The sequence below is a fragment of the Oryza brachyantha genome, chromosome 8, assembly GCF_000231095.2.
Source record: "Oryza brachyantha chromosome 8, ObraRS2, whole genome shotgun sequence".
Lineage (NCBI taxonomy): Eukaryota > Viridiplantae > Streptophyta > Magnoliopsida > Poales > Poaceae > Oryza > Oryza brachyantha.
The window spans coordinates 6695927-6716226 of record NC_023170.2 but is presented as its reverse complement, the minus strand read 5'-3'; the positions used below and the strand labels follow the sequence as shown (position 1 = coordinate 6716226).

The window sequence follows — 20300 nt, the reverse complement described above, 5'->3', positions numbered from 1 at the left end:
ATATTAATTTATTTCATATTTTTTTAATAATTAATAATTAATTAATCATGTAGTTATCTATTATTCCGTTTCTCGCGCGGGGTAAGTTAACTTATCCCCTCCACAACCGAACGCGGCCTAAGATATTCAGATAGCTTACCATTAAAAATATTTCCGAAAAAGAAAAAATTGCTCCCTCTAGCTAGCTAAAGTGAGTACTCCGTATTTTTAAATTAGAAAAGAAGAAGCTGCCGTGTCCCTAAACCAAACGGACGGACCCTTGTATTTCACGGCCCGTCCGCATCGGTTGGATCCCGGTCGACGATGGTCCCCGTGCACCCCGCGCCGCGGCCCCTACGCGTCGTCCGTCCGATTCTCCGTCCCCGTCACGCATTCATGGCATCCCAATCATCACCCATCCAACCCATCCTCCTCCGCCCACAGGGAAACCAAAGCCCCCCGCTGCGACGCCTTCCTTCCTTATCCGCTTCCACACCAAACCTTCCACCATACTGCTACTATAAACCTAGCCAAGATCGTTCCCTGCCTCTACTCGGATTTCCATTCCAACTTCTGATTTGAAATCTTCGATTTGATGGCAATGGAGCGGGAGCGCCATGGCGGCGTCGGGTGCTTCTCGTGCTGCTTCGGCGGCGGGGACGGGGAGGGGGAAGGGGAAGGGGAGGAGCTGGGGCACCGCGCGGCGAGGGCGCTGCGGACGTCGTCGCGGTGGGTGCGGGACCGCGCCGTGGAGCTGCCGGAGCTGGTGGCGCGGGCGGGGAGGCGGCGGCGGAAGCACCCGCCGCAGCAGCTGGCCGGGGAGTTCCGCTACGACCCCATCAGCTACGCGCTCAACTTCGAGGACGAGGGGGCCGGCGGGGACGGCGACGGCGAGGCGGAACCGTTCAAGTATATGGCGTTCTCCGCGCGGCTGCCGGCGTCCCCGCCGCCGCCGGCGACGGTGCTGGACGTCGACCGGAGTCCTTGATTTTCTTTTTCTTTTTTAGGGAGCGTTGAAGTGTACATATAGGAGATTAAATTTTCGATTTCTTTTTTTATTTGTTCGGAGCGCTGATCTGTGTACAGGAGGATTGAATCGATTTTCCGCTGGTTTTTAAACGAGATTTGCTTTTCTTTTATAAATTGACTTGACTTTGGGCAACGCCCTTTTTTAGTAGTATGTATCTGAGAAGAATGTTCTTTCTTGTGTTGGTGTGATGCCTTGTACAGAAATGACTGCAGTAGATTTAGCAAATTCCAAAGCCATGGCATTATTTTATTTGTTCCGTTGCAAAAGATCAATTTTTCCATGTTTAAAATTGGGAACAGCTGGATCAAAAGATCAGGATGATTTATATTAAACCGAGATATATCTATATAATACTATATAAGATTCAGCTATCAGAATCACAAGTTCACAACCTACTGCCACTACATTTTGTATCAGCTTGGAGGAAGGCAGATGGGTCATGGACTCGACCATAAAGAAGCCCAGCCCGGTAGCAATATAACAGGATCACATAAGAGGATGGCCCATGTCAAGCTTTTATATACATCACCTCATTGATTTTTCTTTACAATTATGCGAATATAAGTATCATATAATTACAACTAAATAATCAAATATATAACTAACATATAAGTCTCATAAAAACAAGAAAAATACACATAGCTTACACAAGTTATATTTTACTAGTTATATTGGAATTACATTTCAGGCACGTTCGTGTGGAACTAAGATTTAAGAAGAAATCACTTGGGTGATTGGTAGCAAAACTGATTCCATGTTTGGCTTGCAAAATATTGTTGTTTGTTTTTTTGTTATGGATACAGCATAACAAGGCCCCCCCACTGGTTCACAACAACAGTGGGAGTGGCCAAGAATAGGGGTACCAGCCAACTCAAACTAGAAAGTGAGAATTGGCTAGGTATGAAGTCCCACGGAAAGTCTATCCGGGTCAAGAGGCCTAAGAGGCTACTAGGCAGGTTCCCCTCCCTCCAAAGGGTTGGCCCTGGGAGGCTCTTTAAGGAGTTCAAAAGATGGCCCCACCTCAAGGGGTTCCGAAGCCCTACCTCGAAGGGAAGAAGCCTTCGGTCAAGGGGCACGAGGCCTTGGGCGATGCATGCCAGGATCCGATGAATGAAAGGAGGATATAGGCGAAATGAAGATGATGTGACATGCATTCTTTGTCATCACCTAGCTACCTTGTGCCCTACCATAGGCGGATAGTAGTCGATCCGTATAGTAAGGTGGTGGGCTACAGACAAGAAAACGACTACGCCTCAAATACCCCCCCCCCCCCTATCTCCCATACCCTCTTAGAAATGGCCCTGAGGCCTGTGGCCCAATGTAAATTCCATGCCCATGTGATACTATAAAACATATGTAATGACCATGCAATAGAGACACAAAACAAAAAAGATTTTTCCTCAACTCTAGTCACGCTTGTTCTCATGCACACACGGGTTTGTTGGACTTTGTTCCAACATTGGTGCCTACCATGGGGATTGTGGCACAACACTATAGACAACACTAGCGAAACTGTGTCGGCAATAGGAAGGCTGACACAACTAACGCTGACGCCATGAGCACCAGCGCAAGCATCACCGCCACGGAGATTGACACCCTTACACCAGTGAGGAAGAGCCAACCTGCCTACCATAAAATTTGCATGTGCACTCAAAGTGCAATTGTAGGAGTTCAGGAAGATGGTGGATTCCATGAGGAGCTAAGGGGCATGTGCCGCCACGACGGTCCAAGTGCAGATCAACAAGCTTCGAACTACCATGATCATGGTGCAAATCACGACTACAACGCACCCAGCAAAGACATCTCCACCAGTGAAGCTGAGTTGTCCTTCCTAGGCAGCATGATTCCTATTCCCACTGGACGGCAAGCCACTATAGGTTCGTGCAAGGATATCCGCACGAGAACGTCACACTTCTATCATGCCCTTGTTGTCGTCTTGCCACCCAAGGCCACCACCAGCAGAGGGAGTGGCACTAACTAATGGGGCCTACCTGTTGGTGACTCTAGGAAGAGTGTCCCACCATGAACTCAATCCACATGTGACTTAACCGGAGTCCACCACGTATCACCAAGGTGGCATCCACAGTGGTCTTGTGCGCCTACATGCGACCATGAGGGGAAACGCAAGAAGCCACACAGTGGCCTAGGTGAACGGCCTAAATCTGCCAGGGCAGATCGGACCGAGGGAGGAAGAGAAAGGGCTCGCTTACCAGCCCAACTAGACAATAGTGATAGTGCGTAGCCTGTTGGTGCCATGAAGGTGACCACTTGGCACAAGGGAGGTCCCCAACAGCGGCACAGGAGATGGAGGTAAAGAGAGGCAGCGTGGGAAAATGGCACATGTGCGTCAACTTCACCACACTCAAAAAGGCATGCATGCGAGACCTATTCCGTTCTCACACATCAACCAACTCGTTGACTCCATAGCAGGCTCCAAGTCACTCATCTTCCTCGATGCGTACGCTGGCGACCACTTGGCATGGATGGCACCATAGGACAAATAAAAAAAAGCTTCCGAACACCAAACGGGGTGCACGGCTATGTGCAAATTCCCTTCAGTCTCTGCAAGAGAGGGGCCACCTTTTCATTCCTCGTCCATTGGGTGGTTAGCTCCTAGCTAGGTCCCAAAGTTGACGGCCACATTTGTTAAGGCCTTGGGGGGGCAAGATGCACTTCACTGAGCTCAAGAAAATGGCCAATGCTCTTGTCTTAGCCTCCGGCAAGCTTGACCACTACTTCCTGGCATATGACATCATGGTACCAACCAACTACCCCTAGGTGAAATGTTCCTCATTAGGGAGGCCACCAGGCAGATTGTATGTATGTATGTACGTACGTACGTACGTACATACAATGGATGGATGGTACATATTGCTTAAGTAGGTGAACATATGTTCTATTATGCATTTCCATGTGTGTAAAAAAATCTTAGAATTTCTAAAAAAATTTAATGATTAATCTGCACTTTAGAGTTTAGACCACCTTATATTGTCAAAGTTTCAGTTTGGATTATTCTTTGTCTATCTCACCCAAACCATTTCCTTCGACACATTAACAATCTCGAGCACATCAACTTTAACATACTGATGAACACCCTAATCCATGCGTAAGTCATATTTTTGCTAGAGTAATAGTTAGACATGGCTAGAGAAGAGAGTTGAGGTGATTCAAAGGGGAACAAATGTAAGGTTACATAGTCGATCAGGTGGAAATATCAATCGAAGGGTGGTGCAAAATAAAACTTTGGTATTAAAAAAGGTAGCTCAAGTTCAAGGAACAAAAATTCTTATATGATGCAAATTATCCATTTTCGTTATTTGCACTAACAAATAAATAGTTCATCTTTTCTAATCTATCTTTATCTATACTAACTTGGCACTTTATACAAGCTCTCATCTTAAATGGAATAATCTAACTGCCATCAATAATTATGAGGAACATATTAAATCAGGAATAAAATTTTGAACTAAAGGTTGTTCAACTTTGTACTTACTGAAAAATATTAAATCTTTATTAGGAGAAAAGTACTTGGATCGAAATGTAATTTTTCTGGACAAGTTCATGTTTGTAATTTGGAACTGCCAATGATTTTATATAAAATTTTTAATGTGGTTAATATAAATTTTAGAATTCAAGCCCTAAACCTTTTATCCAAAATTTCATAATTCAATTCATTATGCGTCTTCTATTTTAAAATACTTGACAATTTTTAGGTTTTGTTGTTTTACTTTTTACCTTGTATATATGTATATTTTAGGATTGGTTGGACTACAGTAAAACAAAGTTTGATGGTTGAGCATGTAACATTCTTTTACGGGTGATCAAGAACTTTTATTAAAAAAGACAAGTAGACAAAGCTTACGGATTTTTAATTAAGAGTTTTATTAATGTAATTATGTTATAACTAACATGGACTTTCTTTTTAAGTCTAAACCACTAAATTTCAACAATAACTAACAAATTTTGCATTAGCCCATGCAGTGCATGGGTTAGAAACTAGTGTATATAAACATTTCTATCATTTTTATCTTGTAATATAAATATTTCTAGTACTATCCACACTATTGTTTATCCCATTAATCATTTGTTATTTAAGATTATTTATATTTTATCCTCCGCCTACCCTCCTATCCTTATTTATTCTATTATTAAATGGCACTGTAGTCTTTTCTTCCCAACATTAATTCATGCTAAACAACCTAAAAATGCTTACATTTCATAACGGAGACAGTGCAACACAGTAAACCATATTTGAGAAAGCAACAGATTTCTAATAAGTGGTTGGTGAGATACTTATGAAGAAAATAGTTTTCTATTCCCTCCGTCACTACTACATGAATAATTTTTCTAGACATCGGCCCCTTTTATTTCCAAGCAGACTGTAAATGGCGCCGCCTGAAAAATCGACAGACCGCCGTCGGGCCATTACCCGGACAGGAAGATGCATTTTTCCATGCGGGCGTCTTAAAACGACCACACGGGATAATTGCATTTTCCCCTGCTGTCGTCTTAACCAACCGCACGAGATAATCATTTTCCCATCCCGCACGCGATGATGCGCGCCTATATAAATTCCAGCCCAACCACAACCTTTCCTTCTCGCCCTCGTCGCCGCCGCCTCCTCTCCTCCTCGCCCTCACCGCTGCCGACGCCTGTAGTGTCGCCATGACTTCTCCTCTACCCCAAACCGCCTCTCCTCCTCTCCCTCGCCGATGGCATCGATGATGCTGTTGGCCTCCCTGATGAAGCTGTCGTCGACCTCCTCCACCAAGAATTTGTCGACCTCCTCCCCCTCGACGTCGGGCTCCACGACGCCTCCTCCCACAAGACATCGGCCTCCACCAAGCCGTCGCCGATCTCCTCCACCAAGAAGCCACTAGCCTCCTCCCCTCGGCGTCGGGTTCCACGACGCCGCTGGCCTCCTCCCCCAAGCCGCCGACCTCCTCCCCCTCAGCATCGCCAGCCACCAAGCCGCTATTGGCACCGATCGCATCGGCCTATTTGATATGTGTGCAAATTATGAGATGTGCTATTTGATATCTGGGCAAATTGTGAGATGCGGTATTTAGAAATGATCATCTTTTGATGCATGAGATGTTACTTTTTTCAAATTGTGAGATATTGTATTTGCTATATGCGAAAGTTGTGACATATGAAACTTGGGACTTATGGTGATATGTGAAATGGCTAGCATGTGCTAGGCCGAACGCATGGGATAGCACATGCTAGACAAATGGGCTAATCCATTATCCCGTGCGGTCGACTTAACGGACCGCACGGAATAATTGATTATCCCGTGCGGTCGAGTTAAGACGACCGCACGGGATAATCGATTATCCCGTGCGGTTTCGCTATGTTGATCGTATGGTTGGGCTACCTGCACGAGAAAATATTAATTTTCGCATACCCTTGGGTGCAGACGGGTGGGACCTCCGCACGGGAAAATGCATTTTGACCTCACGGGAAAATCCATTCTCTAGTAGTGCAACTTATACCATAACATATGGTTTTGTCTCTAAAGTTGGTACAAAAAATATAAAAAAATTTGTGAGCCCAAGGCATCACTTCATTTTCCATCTATTAATGTTTCTACTACTTTATTCATCATGTGCCAACTGTTGTACTAAACTCCCTCAACTACATCTTTTGTTACATGACTCCAAGGGCGGATGCACGGAATAACACTCAAATTTGATACTTAGTGTATTACTAATGTATAATTAAGTAAAAAAAAGTTTTCAGCACACTAACGATCCTAATAAGATGCCCTCACATGATTTTTTGGCTAGGTCCACCCCTACATGACTCGTACTTTTGTCACTTTTTTTTTTTTTGCAAAAGAGATGTCATACTCCTTTATATTATAAGACAAAGGGAGTAGATTTGGGCCAACTAGTTCACTTTTTATTCTATACAGCTACTGAGTCTCACAATGTAAATAATCTGTTCGTTTGGAATTTTTGTTATGTTTGAAACCGAAGAGGTTAACCATACACGAGAGATTCGATTATTTACCGCCTAGTCCATTGTCATTAGCTTATACAGTCTCACATGTTATACTCAGGTTTGTGTCAAATCATCCAATTTACCATCGGGGATAGCACTGCAGAACATATGTCCTAAACAAATTAGCCAAAACCAAAAAGTACACAGCAGTACAACTTATATACGTCTGATCAAAAATCGTTTGAAGCGGATGGTTCAACCACTTGTCTACGATGTATGGAGAACAAAAACATCAACGCCAATCCAGAATCCACTGGGCAGTATTACCGAGCGGTATCTAGAAGATCAAATATAAATTTCGTCATTTTATACAACCCCCTTTGGAAAAAAAATCCCCTTTTCATCAAATCAAGCGCTTACAGAACTATATATGCTTACTTATAGATGCAATTAGTTTCGTCTATAAATAACTGGTTCTCTAATATACGGCTTGTGATCCTGATCTTGCAGGAAGATTTCTGATCTAAGCAATTATCCACCTATTGCTTTGGATGAATTCCTCCAGTCCTGAAACCCAGCAATAGCGTCCAGCCTCCGGCGTTCGTCTCTGGCGAGCTACGAATTGTTGTCACCTGCATTACTTTTTTGTTGAAATTAAGTATACATCAATGGATCGGCAGAACCCTTGAGGTTATATACAGATGAGCAGGATTGATTTGGTACCTTTTGCGTTTGGTTTTGACGTTGGAGGAGGTAGATGGGTTACTGTGCCAGTTTCTTTTCCTTTGGTTGATGAACCAGTTGTTGATCTGCTTTAGTTGTAGCCCTGTTTCTTGGACTAGCCGTGCCTTGTCTTCCTCCTACATGAACGGAAAAAAAGGAGGGAGAGAAACTCAGTTCTGTACATCCTGTGAAGAAATTAAAAAAAGACATGAAAGGAGAGTGCACAAGTGGGCAAATGGCATTGCAACACGACAAGGATGCCATCAAAATGAGGTGCTTGAACAGTATAGGAGACAACAACGCGATACTAGGAAGACTAGCAACATTCAGAGAAGGCAGGACACATGGAAATAATACAAGCTTCTAGGCTGACATGTGAATGTAACATGCGTCATAAGGAAGCTAAGCATGTGGATTGTCTCATCATCACTTACTGTTGGGTATGGCCACTTTGCATGAGACTGCCACCAGGCTTTCAATGTAGAAGTCGTGTCTCCTGGGAGCTTTCCTGCTCTCCGCTTGCGAAGAATTTCTTCTCTAATGTCAATCAGCTTCTCTTTGTAACCCTGAATTTTGCAAATGATTGTTGGGCTTCATCAATGTGTTCGTTTTATTAATCGAAAAGTAATTACTTGAATCCATTCAAACCTGCTTTAGCTCGTGCTTTAGCTCTTGACGGACACGCTCCATCAGGGACCGCTCACTTTCTGTTGGAAGGCCGAAGCCCATATTATCCGCTCCGTCCAAGCTTGGGTCATACATGTTTGCCTCACTATCTGCCTGATCGTCTTCACCGTCTGACATGGTTGCCCCCGTGCCTTCACCGGGCGAAGCACCTGTCCATGCATTTCCAGTTTATCATATTTGCTTCGATTATTTTGTTCCCCTACCAGTCTACCAAAGACACTTGGCAAATACTAATTAGGGATCACTATTTCAGAATGCATAAACATTTCAGAATACATAAATTGTGATATTATTTCACTAATCTCAAATGAAATTTGACCCTTTTTTTTGCTAAATTGAACTTTTTTTACCAGATGGACATCATACAGAAACCCAGTGGAAAGCCGAAAATTTCAAAAATTTAGATCAGAAATTGTAGCCCTCCACTCAGTTAACTTTTGTTAAATATGAAATTACATACATGCTAGACAAGAAGCTCTGATCGTGAGAAGCAAACTGACCATAAAGACAACTAAAACAAGGCAGCAAGACAACAAGTCGTAGTATGTACAATTACAACCTTATGAGTGTAATAGCGTGCTAACCGCTATAATACACTGTATGTTTACCCCATATCATACCAAAGTAAACAAGAGCAAGGAATAAATATATGCTCGAAGCCTCGAACAGTATGCCATCTCCACGTCCTTAGTTAATTTTTATTATAATTGCATTACCAATAGAAGTTAGATTTTTTTTCACAATCAAAAATTTTACTTCTGTAAATTATGAAAATTGAAAGACTTAAAAGAAAGGTGATACCTGTCAAACTTTGTAAGTTTTGTTCAAGTTCCCAACACGCCATTACTGCTTCCATAGCATGAACGCGTACATGCTGCTGTAGCTGCTCTTTAAATGAACATAGTAGCAAGACGTAGTGCGTCTAACAAAAGAAACAAGTGCAGGTTACTAATATGTAGTGATGAACTCAAAAAAATGTACTGCTCAAGTATGTTGGGAGAATCTTTAAAAATGTGTGTTGAAAGAACTACGCACAAAAAAATCATAAATAGCAGCAAAGCACAAAGGCAATGGAGAATAGGAGATGCTAAAGAGAAGATATTACATGGTGGGATGTCAAAAAAAAAAAGTACAGATTGATCGAACATTGCAAAAAAAAAAATGATCAAAAACCAAAATACTGCTAGTGTTGCACGATTTGTATGGCAGGCAAGCATGCTCTGATCTGTAAAATTCAAGGTTGTGACATTCATTGAGCTTGTCAGTATCACACCAAGTTAATTAGCTGTAAGGCAAGTGAAGGGCCAAATTGGAAAGATGTATGGTCCCAGCATCAGTAGTGCGTTGGTGCTGTTGCTAGCTTAGGCGAAGCTACCTGAAGCATAATGATGCTTTATGGCTGCTACTTATTATTACAAGGTCCAGCATACCAGCCAGGACATGACCAAAGAATCAAGAAACTGACCAGGACCACCAAATCAATAATGACATCTTTCTTGTGTTTTCTATCCTAGGAAAATTTAAAAAGGGTGAATCCTTAGTTGCTTATAATTAGATGGGACCGAGATTATACTGCATCGTAGTTCTGGACTCGTATGGACCTTGATACGAGCAAAGACCTGCACTATAAGTGGACAAAAAGGAGATAACAGAGAGCACTTTGGACCATTCTTGGCATATGTATTTGTGCTCTGGTCCTGTGCAAGTGTGCGAATTCAAGCTACAAGGGGTGGTCTAGACAGAAGTACAAAACAGCACGTGAAGGCGTCAAGTACCATGGCTGCATGAGCCAGCATTTTAAAGCCCTCAAGGATATATAATTGCATATATGGTCCAAAATGTACATACCATCAGAGCTTCCCGTACCGACGGGGAAGCAATAACCCCTGCCCTGTGGTCACTAAAGAAATTCAACCAAAATTTACCCACACAAAAATTTCTAAGCTTAGTCGTTATACCTTATGGTTTTCGTTACCGCACCCTAACAGCAAAGCCTGGTTACCACGATAATTTGCATGGTAACCAATGGCTTGGGAAACCCTGGATACCATGAGTCTTTCAGTGCAAATTGGTACTATAAGGACGGTGCTGCCCATGCTTGGATAGGTACGCATCATTTATTCAAGAGCAACAAGTACTTCTTTTCACAAAACAACATTAGACACAAAAACAATATTGTAAATGTCACGTGCATGGCCATTCTCGGTGTCTAGCCGTTCTATTTGCCTCTTCACTCAAAATATGAGAAACGTGTTTGGTACATACCCAAAAAAAAAAAAAGAAGAAGTTAAGTTCCACCGTATCCATTCCTACAATAATATACTCCGGCCTGCTCAATCAAACACTACCACGTTGTATTCGTGTGAGTAGACCCAACAGAGGGAAACAATATCAAAATTAAATGAAATGAAATGATGCTGGGTCTTACTACATTATTATCAGCGCTGCTGAAATCAACGATCATTTATAATTCACATTTTGAAATACGTTGGGACTGGACCATACCTTGACTGATTGCCAAGGCGACAGAATAGCATGCATTTGCAGCCAACAATGCACAGGCAAAAGGAGATAGTAAACGAAAGATGTCCTAGAAACTGTACTCAAGTCTTTTTCATAGTATTTGCCCATAGCTCACTTCACGAACTAAGAACAGATTAATAAAAGCTCAAATTAAGAAAAATTCAATGAGAAAGGACCATAGATCCCTCCATATATAAATGCATGACACACCCATCTTACCTCTTCCAAAGCATTTAATCAGAGACAAGGAATGAGAAACTGCAATAACTATATATGTTATTAGCCTTCTTTCCCCGTTTATATTATATTTTCTTTCTCAACACACAAATATATCTCTCCTCAAAACAAAAAAATTGCGAAAAGGAGGGGAGCAAAGCACAAACTGGTGGACCTAAAATGCAAAATGCCCTAGGGGTACAATGGTGAAACATCTCAACCAAGCCCACCCACAATCCTTCTTTTGCCGCCCCCATGGCACCACCACTCACAACAGGAAATGGCAAGTCCCCTGCACCATTTATGGCGGTCAAGATGCACACACATACTGTACACCCCTCCCTTCCCATGTCGAAACTGCAGAGAGAGAGAGAGGAGAGACCAGCCAAGCTTTGGAAACAGGAACAGGAAATGGCAGGGTGGTCAAACAGCATAGGAGGAGTGGGGAGCCATGGTCAGGGTTCCCCTTACCGAGCAAGCCGCCAAAACCGCGGTACCGCGCTCTCACGGATCCCGCACGGTAACCACAAAAACCATAAAAACCGTGATGAATTTGAATCTAAAAAATTTGAATTTAAACTCGTGCGGTTTTTGCGGCTTACCGCGTGGTTTGCCGCGGTTACCACGCGTTAAGCCGCGAAAACCACGGTAACTACTTGCTGGAACAACACATGAGAGCAGCGGTTACCACGGCTTACCGCGCGGTTTTTGTAGCCAAAACCGCGGTTACCGCGAGGAGACCGCGGATGTGATGTCAAATAAAAAACTTTAAAAAATCATGAAAAATAGGAAAATATTTTGTGATTATATTTATGATAATAGGACATGTTATAGGGAAAACAAGAAAATTTCACATGACATTTTCTAAATTCTTGATATTACAAGATACAAACATACACCGGCATATCACCCTTCACCAAATAATTCACTCCAATAACAAGTAACGACAACTTCATTTTGATTACTGCGTCACAACTATACCTACTACTCGTTATTACAAATAAAACTATTATGTATGTACTAAGATGCACGTATAATTTTTCTCTATATATATTTTTATATATCCATCGTTGTATATTTGTATTTCAACATTATGTATCCAAGTGTCTAGTGTAAATTAATAATGACTCAACATAATATATTCTTGACCATCTTACTATAAAATATTACTTGCAAAAGGCTATTTTTTAATTTTGTTTTCCGAAATACTCGTTTATGATTTTTAATTATGCCGAAATACATTTTTTTCATTAATTTTTTTGACAAAACTACAATATATATCAACATATACAACATATATTTTTTCATTAAATTTCCTTAAATTTTTTAAATTCTCTTTAAATTTAAACTCGGTTACCACGGCTTACCGAAACCGTGCCTCAGCGGGAGACGCGGTAACTGTGACGGTAACCGCGGTAACGCGAACCCTGGCCATGGTGGCCGATGGCGCCTCCTCTGGGATCGTCTCTGCGTTGTGACCTCCACAGCACTCAGGCAACAGGAAGGAAACAGATCCAAATCGGTGAAAAAAATAAATAGCAACTGAAAACGTGATCCGTTTAGCGTGGATTCAGGTAGGGGAGTCTCTACGTCACTTCTCTCACCAACTTATCTGAAAGATTGCTTGATTGTTTCCATGAAAATCGTAGACCCAAGCAAGATACAGTCAAAACCCTACTTGATTGCTGCTAAGCACACGGAATTGCGAAAGCTAGAAGCCAACCAATAAAAACCAGATTATTTGTTATTAGTATAGACCAAAAATAGTAAAAAAGAAACAAAGTTATATTATCAAATTACACTGCCTCAAGAACAGAACAGAGCAAAAGGGTACGGAAAAAATCGAAGAAAAAGAAAAAGATAAGCAATAGAAGCGCATGGATCCGGTTGATTTCTGTTCCATGATTGATAGCAAACCGTTAGGGGAAAAAGAGCAACAAGTACACAAACCTTCGTGATTTTTCAAATTCAAAATCCGTTTTGAATTGCATCAACCAAATCTGACAATAAACCCTACGAAAACGAAAGCAAACATGGGAGAGAAGAAGAAGAAATAAACAAGTTTGCAGAATAAGAAAAACGCAATCGAGGACGCATAGCTTTTAGCCTTTCACCCCGTAATGATAAAGAAGAGCTCGCATAGGCCTTTTCGAGGCGATTAAATTAAGCTAAATTAAGCAACCAAATCCCCCTAATTAATCCTGCGGAACCACCAATCCCAAGGCAATCCGAACAACCAGCGGAGGGTGTGCGCGTGACGAGAGAGAGAGAAGAGAGAGAGGAGGCAGGTGTGTGTGGTGTGCTCACCATGAACTGGTCGAGCTCGCGGCCATCGTCCCCGGCGGTGGCGAGGCCGGAGTACTTGGCGACGACGCCCTGCGACTGCGCGAGCTGCGCGTCGATGCGGGGGAGCTGGTCGACCGGGGTGGCGATGCGGAGGCACGCCACGTGCGCCGACAGCAGCTGCTCGTACAGCGGGTGCCCCAGTATCTCCGCCTTGCACCGCGCCGCGCCGCCCGCGTCCGCCTCCCCGGCGCCGCCCATCGCGGCCACCGCGTCCTCGCCGCCTCCCCCCATCCACTGCTGCACCCCGGCCGCCGCCGCCGCCGCCACGGCGGCAGCCGCAGCGGCGGCGGCAGACGGCGACGCCGACGAGTCCGACGTCGTCTGCAGGTGCAGGAAGCTCCCGTCGTTGTACCTCATCCACGCCGGGGCCCCGCCTCCCCCAACCCCACCCGCCGCTGCCGCCGCCGCCGCCGCCGCCGCCGCGTCGTCCGCGCCGAGCGCATGCATGGACATCTCGTGCGGGAGGTGGCCATGGAACGCCATGCCCCCCTCCGCCTCGTGGATGGACGTGCTCCGGCGAACACCCCCCGTCCAGCGGCGTCGCCTACGGAGCAGTAGGGCTAGCTACCTATAGCTCCTACTACTAGTAGCAGGAGGAGGAGGAGGAGGAGGGTAGGCAAAAAGCCAAGCGGAGCGGGGAAAGAGACGCCTGCCTCCTTCGCTTCCCTCTTCTTCTATACTACTAGTACTACTCTCTATCCTACCTAGAGAGAGAATGCTAACACATCCATGCTCTCCTTCCCATTCTCTCTCTAGAATTGTACTACACCATCTCTCCCTCTCTCTCTATGCTCTCTAATACTAACCTCTCACTGTCAATCTATGGTGAGCATGGGTGCAAAGCCTCTGATAAAATAACCCTGTTTGGTGACTGTACTTGTTTGTATAGTAAACATAGTTTTATGCCTACTGGGAAAATGGTAAGTCCATCGTGTGCTAATAATAATGATGATGTTGTAATGGGAGAAAAGGACCTTACCTCATGTAATTTTCTGTGTCCAAACCAAAACAAGGTTAGTAGTGCCACCAACGTCGAATTAAAAGTGCCCCCAAGAAAACGATCGATTTCGGACGCAAACAACCATGAACCATGCGATAATATCTATATTCTCGATCGGTAATGTGATCTATGAGACTATGACCAGTTCCCAGAAATTGAACTGGTTCACGTCAAAACAGCCTAAAATTCATGCGTTCTGAATGAGACCATCACACTCGTCTTTTTTATCTGACTATGTTTATAAGCTAAAATTAAAATTTTTAGTTATTAATTTAGAGTTGTCTTATTTTTTCAACATTTATTTTATATCATTAAGAACATGTATATAAAAAATTTTATTAATAATTTATTCTTTATTTGTAAATATGTTGATTGGCTTGGTGTACCCGTGAACAGCTTAGAAATTTCACGTCCAAAATTTCGTTTCACATGTATATCGTTTTTTGACGGTCTTCGCAGCAGTGATTGGCGCTACGTGGAGGAAGGAAAAATCTAGAGTTAGGTATTTAATTGTGTAAATTTGGAAGAGTGGTTAGGAGGAAACCAGCAAAGACGACCATATATGTTTTATAAAAGGAGGTGGGGTTAGTTAGGTGATATAGGCACCCGTGCTGTTTGTGATTGCTGCTGCAGGCCGGCTTGGGGGATTTGCTAAGGCTTGTTTAGTTCCTAATTTTTTTAAAAAAAAACATCATATTAAATTTTTAGACATTTAAATGGAGTATTAAACATAGATAAAAGGAAAAACTAATTGTACAGTTATGTGAGAAATCTCGAGATGAATCTTTTGAGCCTAATTAGTCCATAATTAGCCATAAGTGCTACAATAACCAACATATGCTAATGACGGTTTAATTATGTTCAAAACATTCGTCTCGCGGTTTCTAGGTTAGCCGTGAAATTCGTTTTTTCGTTTGTATCCAAAAACCTCTTCCGACATCCGGTCAAATATTTAATGTGACACTTTTTCCAAAAATTTTCTCAATCTAAACACCACCTAAATGTGTTGATTATTGGCCAGGGACTGGTGCAATTAGAATGGTCAGAGCAGAGCTTCCACAAGAATCTTTCTCAGAGCTAGCCCCCCCCCCCCCCCCCCTCTTTTTTTTTTTGTGTCTGCCTCAGGCCCTCGCCATTAAACAAAGAAAAGGTAGCTGTCGTGGCAATAGCTTAGTACTAGTGTTGTTTTTCACTAATCAACTTGATTGCAATGATTAATTATGTGGTGGTAAGTGATTTTTGTTAACCTTCTCCGTGCCAAACTTTGCATTGTTTGTTCTAAGGAGTCTTAGTGTTTTGCGGTGGTAGGTTTGCATGGTATATATGCCTACTTGGAAATTAAATGATAGTGTGCATTTTGTGCATATGAACTAAATACCAATGAGTTGCTACGGAGAAATATGAATTGTACGCATGTTAGTATTGTTCAAACTTGTATTTTAGAGAAGAAAAACAGAAGAAATATATATGACTATTTGAAATATTTATATACATAAAGAATTAGTTGGAAAGACAATATATAATATAATCGGTGGATCACCATTACATTTGATATAGCCCTTTTTATCCTTATGCCTATGCTGCTTATAAGTTAGATTTTAAATTTAAAAGTTAATTTTAGAGTTGATGGTAGGATCTTTTTTCATCGTATTTTAATTTTCAACATTTGTTTTTGCATCACTAAGAACAATATATAAAATATTTACCCATATATTATTTTTTAATCATTAATATGCCGTTTTGTTTATGCTTAACTTCAACGAAACAATGGCATCGATAATTTCTTGAGTGGTCCTTTGTGTAATTTGCATGTAAGGTTTAGCAATAATTTAACATTTATTGGGATTTACCGTTGGTATTCACCAAATATTAATAATTTTAAAAGTCCATCATGTATGTTTAATCTTTTTTCCAAATTATAAGGCATGCTTCTAGCTAAGAAATGACAGGATAAGAATGTAAGAGGAGAATATAAACATGTATTTTGTTTTTCCAAGGATAGAAATAACCTATAATCTTGTTACATCACCAAAAGCCTAGGCACGACAATTCAGCAAATAAGGGAGATTATCACCATGGGTGTTAAACGATGGCATTTGTGCTCAACAAATAGTCAAACCGACTGCCATGTGTCCTTAGGATGCGTTCTTTTGTTGAACAAACGATTTCTTTTTTGAAAAAAAAAGTCTATATAGAAGTTTATATAGAAGGGGTGTTAGTTATCTGACGCAGGAAACGTAGTAATAGATTAATATATAATTAATTAATTATTACTTATGAAAAATTGTAAAATAGATTAATATGATTTTTAAAGCAACTTTCTTGTAATAATTTCTTTATAAAAAATACATCATTTAGCAGTTTGGAAGCGTGTACGCGAAAAACGAAAAAATCTATGGTTTAGGAGGGGGAGCCGTCATACTTCTAAAGTAGTTTTTTAACTTTATGATAGTTAATTCTATCGTTTATATCTTTGAAAAGCTATCACCTAATTATATAACCTTTTATTTTTCGATCATCCTTCACCAACAAAATAACAAATCCTAGTTTTGCATTGTACTAGTATAAAATTTCAAAAGCTTGTAGATATGTGTCGGGCGGAATGATTGAATGGAAATTCAAAAGTTCTGTCTCAAAAAAAATTTCATCCTCCAACTCATGGCCTGATAATACATATAGCTCTATGTTTTTACGATGTACTGCATTCGTTTTTGTACCTTTACAAATTCAGAGGGAAAAGTTAAGTCCTTTCATCTGGATAGTTTTGTTATTAAATACTTGTTTTTTTTAAATTTCTTAAAACAATGTGGTAAGGCATCAGATTATAAATAGAAAATAGTTTCAATTTACAACAAAAACAATTCGAACAGACTTATAAAAATGAAACATGGAATAACTAGATTTTACAAGGTTGTGTATGTATGTTTTAAAGCATTAGTAGCCTAGTAGGCACCATTCAGCAGTGTGCTTTGTCTGAAATTTTCAACTGGGCTCGCGATGAGTGTATTGTTGATTGCTCCATCATTTCATAATTTAAGATTTTCTAACTTATCTATATTTATATTAATACTAATGTATATAAACATACATACAAAACATATACATGAATATAAAAAAACTAAAAAGTCTTCCAATATAAATCGAAGTGGGTAAGTATTAATTAATATAGGCCTAAAATAAATTTATTTGATTTTTTAAAGAATTTTTTATGTAAATTTATTTTAAAAAATATATTATTTAACAGTTTGAGAAGTTTAATTATTCACGCCCTCGTATAAATAGTTGAACTAGCTCGCCAAAACTCCCCGCCGAACGGGTCCCTAATCTTCTACAGCTGTGGCTTCCCACTTCATTGGAAAGTAATGTCTTGATTATTTAATCGTGCAGTTGACAAACGATTAATAATGTCACATCTAATAGTAAATCATTTTCCTTATATATCAATGCAAAACTCTAAATTAACTTCCATTTATAGCATCCACCTGTATTTACTTTTTTATGTTCTTTTTTGCATGCAACATTTATATTCCCAGCAAATCAAAACTATACATGCTATGCACATGTCCGTACTTAGTAGCAAGATATGAATACACATACTTTCTGTGCTGATTAATAAATGATCATGTATTTAAAATATTAGTGCTATGGATAGGTTACATTGGGTTCATATTTGAACGTACTTTCATGCTATGTAAATCTTATGGTTGTTGATAATATATTAAAAAAACTAATGCTTTTGATGCTAGACACTACTAATATGGATCCTTGTATTTTGATCAATCATAATCTATGAAGGGGATATATGCATATATAAGCACTCCCGATTTAAACTAAATTAGTAACCACATCCATGTATCAATTACCATAAAACAAGCTCTTGAAATTACATTTGACCATTTAGCCAGATATATGCATATACTGCTTGTCCTTTTTCTAAAAAAGAGATTTGACACATTTCAAATGGAATCACATTAGCTAGCTTACCCCTGAAGCAAGTTCAAGTTATTGATCAATACCATTGCCAAGCTATTATACACTCATTATCAAACGAATAATAAAGCATTGATCGTGGATTGCAAGGAAACAGATTCTGCATACAAGAATTTGGTCGAATGTGGCCATTCTAGGATTATTATATGTAACTACCAAGAAATGTCCAAACTAAACTAATAGTCTAGCTAATCCGTGACGTTGAGCTCCTGCTTAGATAATGTAAGAATCGATAAAATAAGAGCAACTGTATGATATGTTTAACTATGTTTTGATATATTTGCAGATAGATACCAACAAATGATTGATATTATTTCATATATTATCTCTCCATTTCAAATGGTAAGACATTTTAGTTTTATACCAAGTCAATCTTCTCTAAATTTGATCAAGTACATAGAAAAAAATAAACCAACATCCATAACATCAAACTAGTTCCACTAAATTCCACTTGAAGTATGTTGTTACATCTGTTCTACAAAATAAGTTTTTTGTCCTCTCTAAATTCATATGGACTCTAGAAAATCTCAAACAAATACTTAAAAATTTTGAAAAATGGAAATATTTTGCATATTATAAGATTTTGAAATAAAAAATTTATTCAACTACATAAATCAAAATTTAGAGTTGATTTGATATATTTTTTATCATGACTTACGAAGCAGTCCGTGAGTCATGACTAGATATATAAATTCATAGATGAATCTAACTAGAACCCAAACATGTTATAATATGAAACATATGAATTTAGAGTATTTATTTACAGGTTTATAATAGATGCTATTTTTTCATAGTTTTTGTGAAAATGAAAGAAATTTTAGCTAGGACAAAACTAAACCACATTAGAATATATCAAATAGAGGGAGTGTGTAAAAAGACCAAAACCTCATCTCGGAAAGGAAAAATGCAAAATAATGGACCCACATTTTACACTCCTTTTCCCTAAAGCCATTATAAAGTGATTAAGGTTGTGTTCATTCCTGCATTTCTTTAGCTTGTTTTTCGTCTTTTACACGCACGCTTCCTAAAATGTTAAATGTTTGTTCAAAACATTTATGTATGCACCATCTTTCTATTTTTAGTTATGTACTACTACATCTTTCCCATTATATATGTGATTCTGACTGTTCACTTATAATTTTTGTCTATTCATCTTATTTAAAAATTTAGTGTAAATATAAAGATTTATAAGTAATACTTAAACTACTTTTAATAATAAAAAAAATAATAAACAAAATAAATAATACTTTAAATTTTTTGAATAAGATGATTAGTCAACCATTGCAAAATCCCTTATAATCTCAGACGAAGGGAGTAGCTACTTCCATTGTTTATAACATTGTCATAAAAATCTGAAAATTTATCATCGTAAAATCCAATGCATCAGACGCCTGCAGGCCTGCTCACAGAAAGGTTAAATCTGCAAGACCTGTTTGTAATTATTTGAAACGAAGAGCCCAGAGGAGGAGGGGAGGAAAAAGGGCGGGTAGAGAATTAGGCGCGAGTGACAATGCCGCGAAGAGGAGGGCGTGATCCCGGCGCCCGGTCCCGACAGGACACGTGTCGCCCGCGCAGATGCTGGACCACACACCCCCGCCCCCCCGCGGGCCCCGCGGTGTGGAGAACGAGGCCGTGGGCTGCGGCCAATGGCAGCCGGATGCGTAGGCCTGCAGCCGACGGACAAGTGGATGCGGGCCGCACCAACCCCTTCCTGCCGCGCGCCACTGACAACAGGGACCCGCCGATGCGGTGGCCCACATGTCAGTGGCGGGTAAAGTATGGCGTGGCTTTCAGGTGGGGCCGGCTCCCACTCCCGCGTGGCCCACGTCGGAACGCCGGGGCTGTGACGGGAGACTGAAA

The 20300-nt window shown here is 40.7% G+C and overlaps 2 protein-coding genes across 3 annotated transcripts; one reads left to right on the top strand and one right to left on the bottom strand.

The window, feature by feature from the left end:
* The first annotated feature begins 388 nt into the window (after positions 1-388).
* LOC102714761 lies at positions 389-1303 on the top strand. Its single transcript, XM_015840392.2, has one exon. The coding sequence runs from the start codon at positions 575-577 to the stop codon at positions 965-967; it is 393 nt and encodes a 130-aa protein (XP_015695878.1). The 5' UTR covers positions 389-574; the 3' UTR covers positions 968-1303.
* Positions 1304-7195: 5892 nt separating this feature from the next.
* Positions 7196-14199, bottom strand: LOC102714208 (homeobox protein knotted-1-like 13). Of its 2 annotated transcripts, none has more exons than XM_015840681.2 (6): positions 13412-14199; positions 9167-9287; positions 8327-8514; positions 8113-8244; positions 7679-7815; positions 7196-7595 (listed from the first exon to the last, which is right to left on the bottom strand). In XM_015840681.2, the coding sequence occupies exons 1-6, from the start codon at positions 13931-13933 to the stop codon at positions 7571-7573; spliced, it is 1125 nt and encodes a 374-aa protein (XP_015696167.2). In that variant the 5' UTR covers positions 13934-14199; the 3' UTR covers positions 7196-7570. The 2 variants fall into 2 exon arrangements, with proteins under 2 accessions (XP_015696167.2, XP_006659277.2); XM_006659214.3 differs by having other exon boundaries at positions 7196-7587.
* Between the last annotated feature and the right edge of the window lie 6101 nt (positions 14200-20300).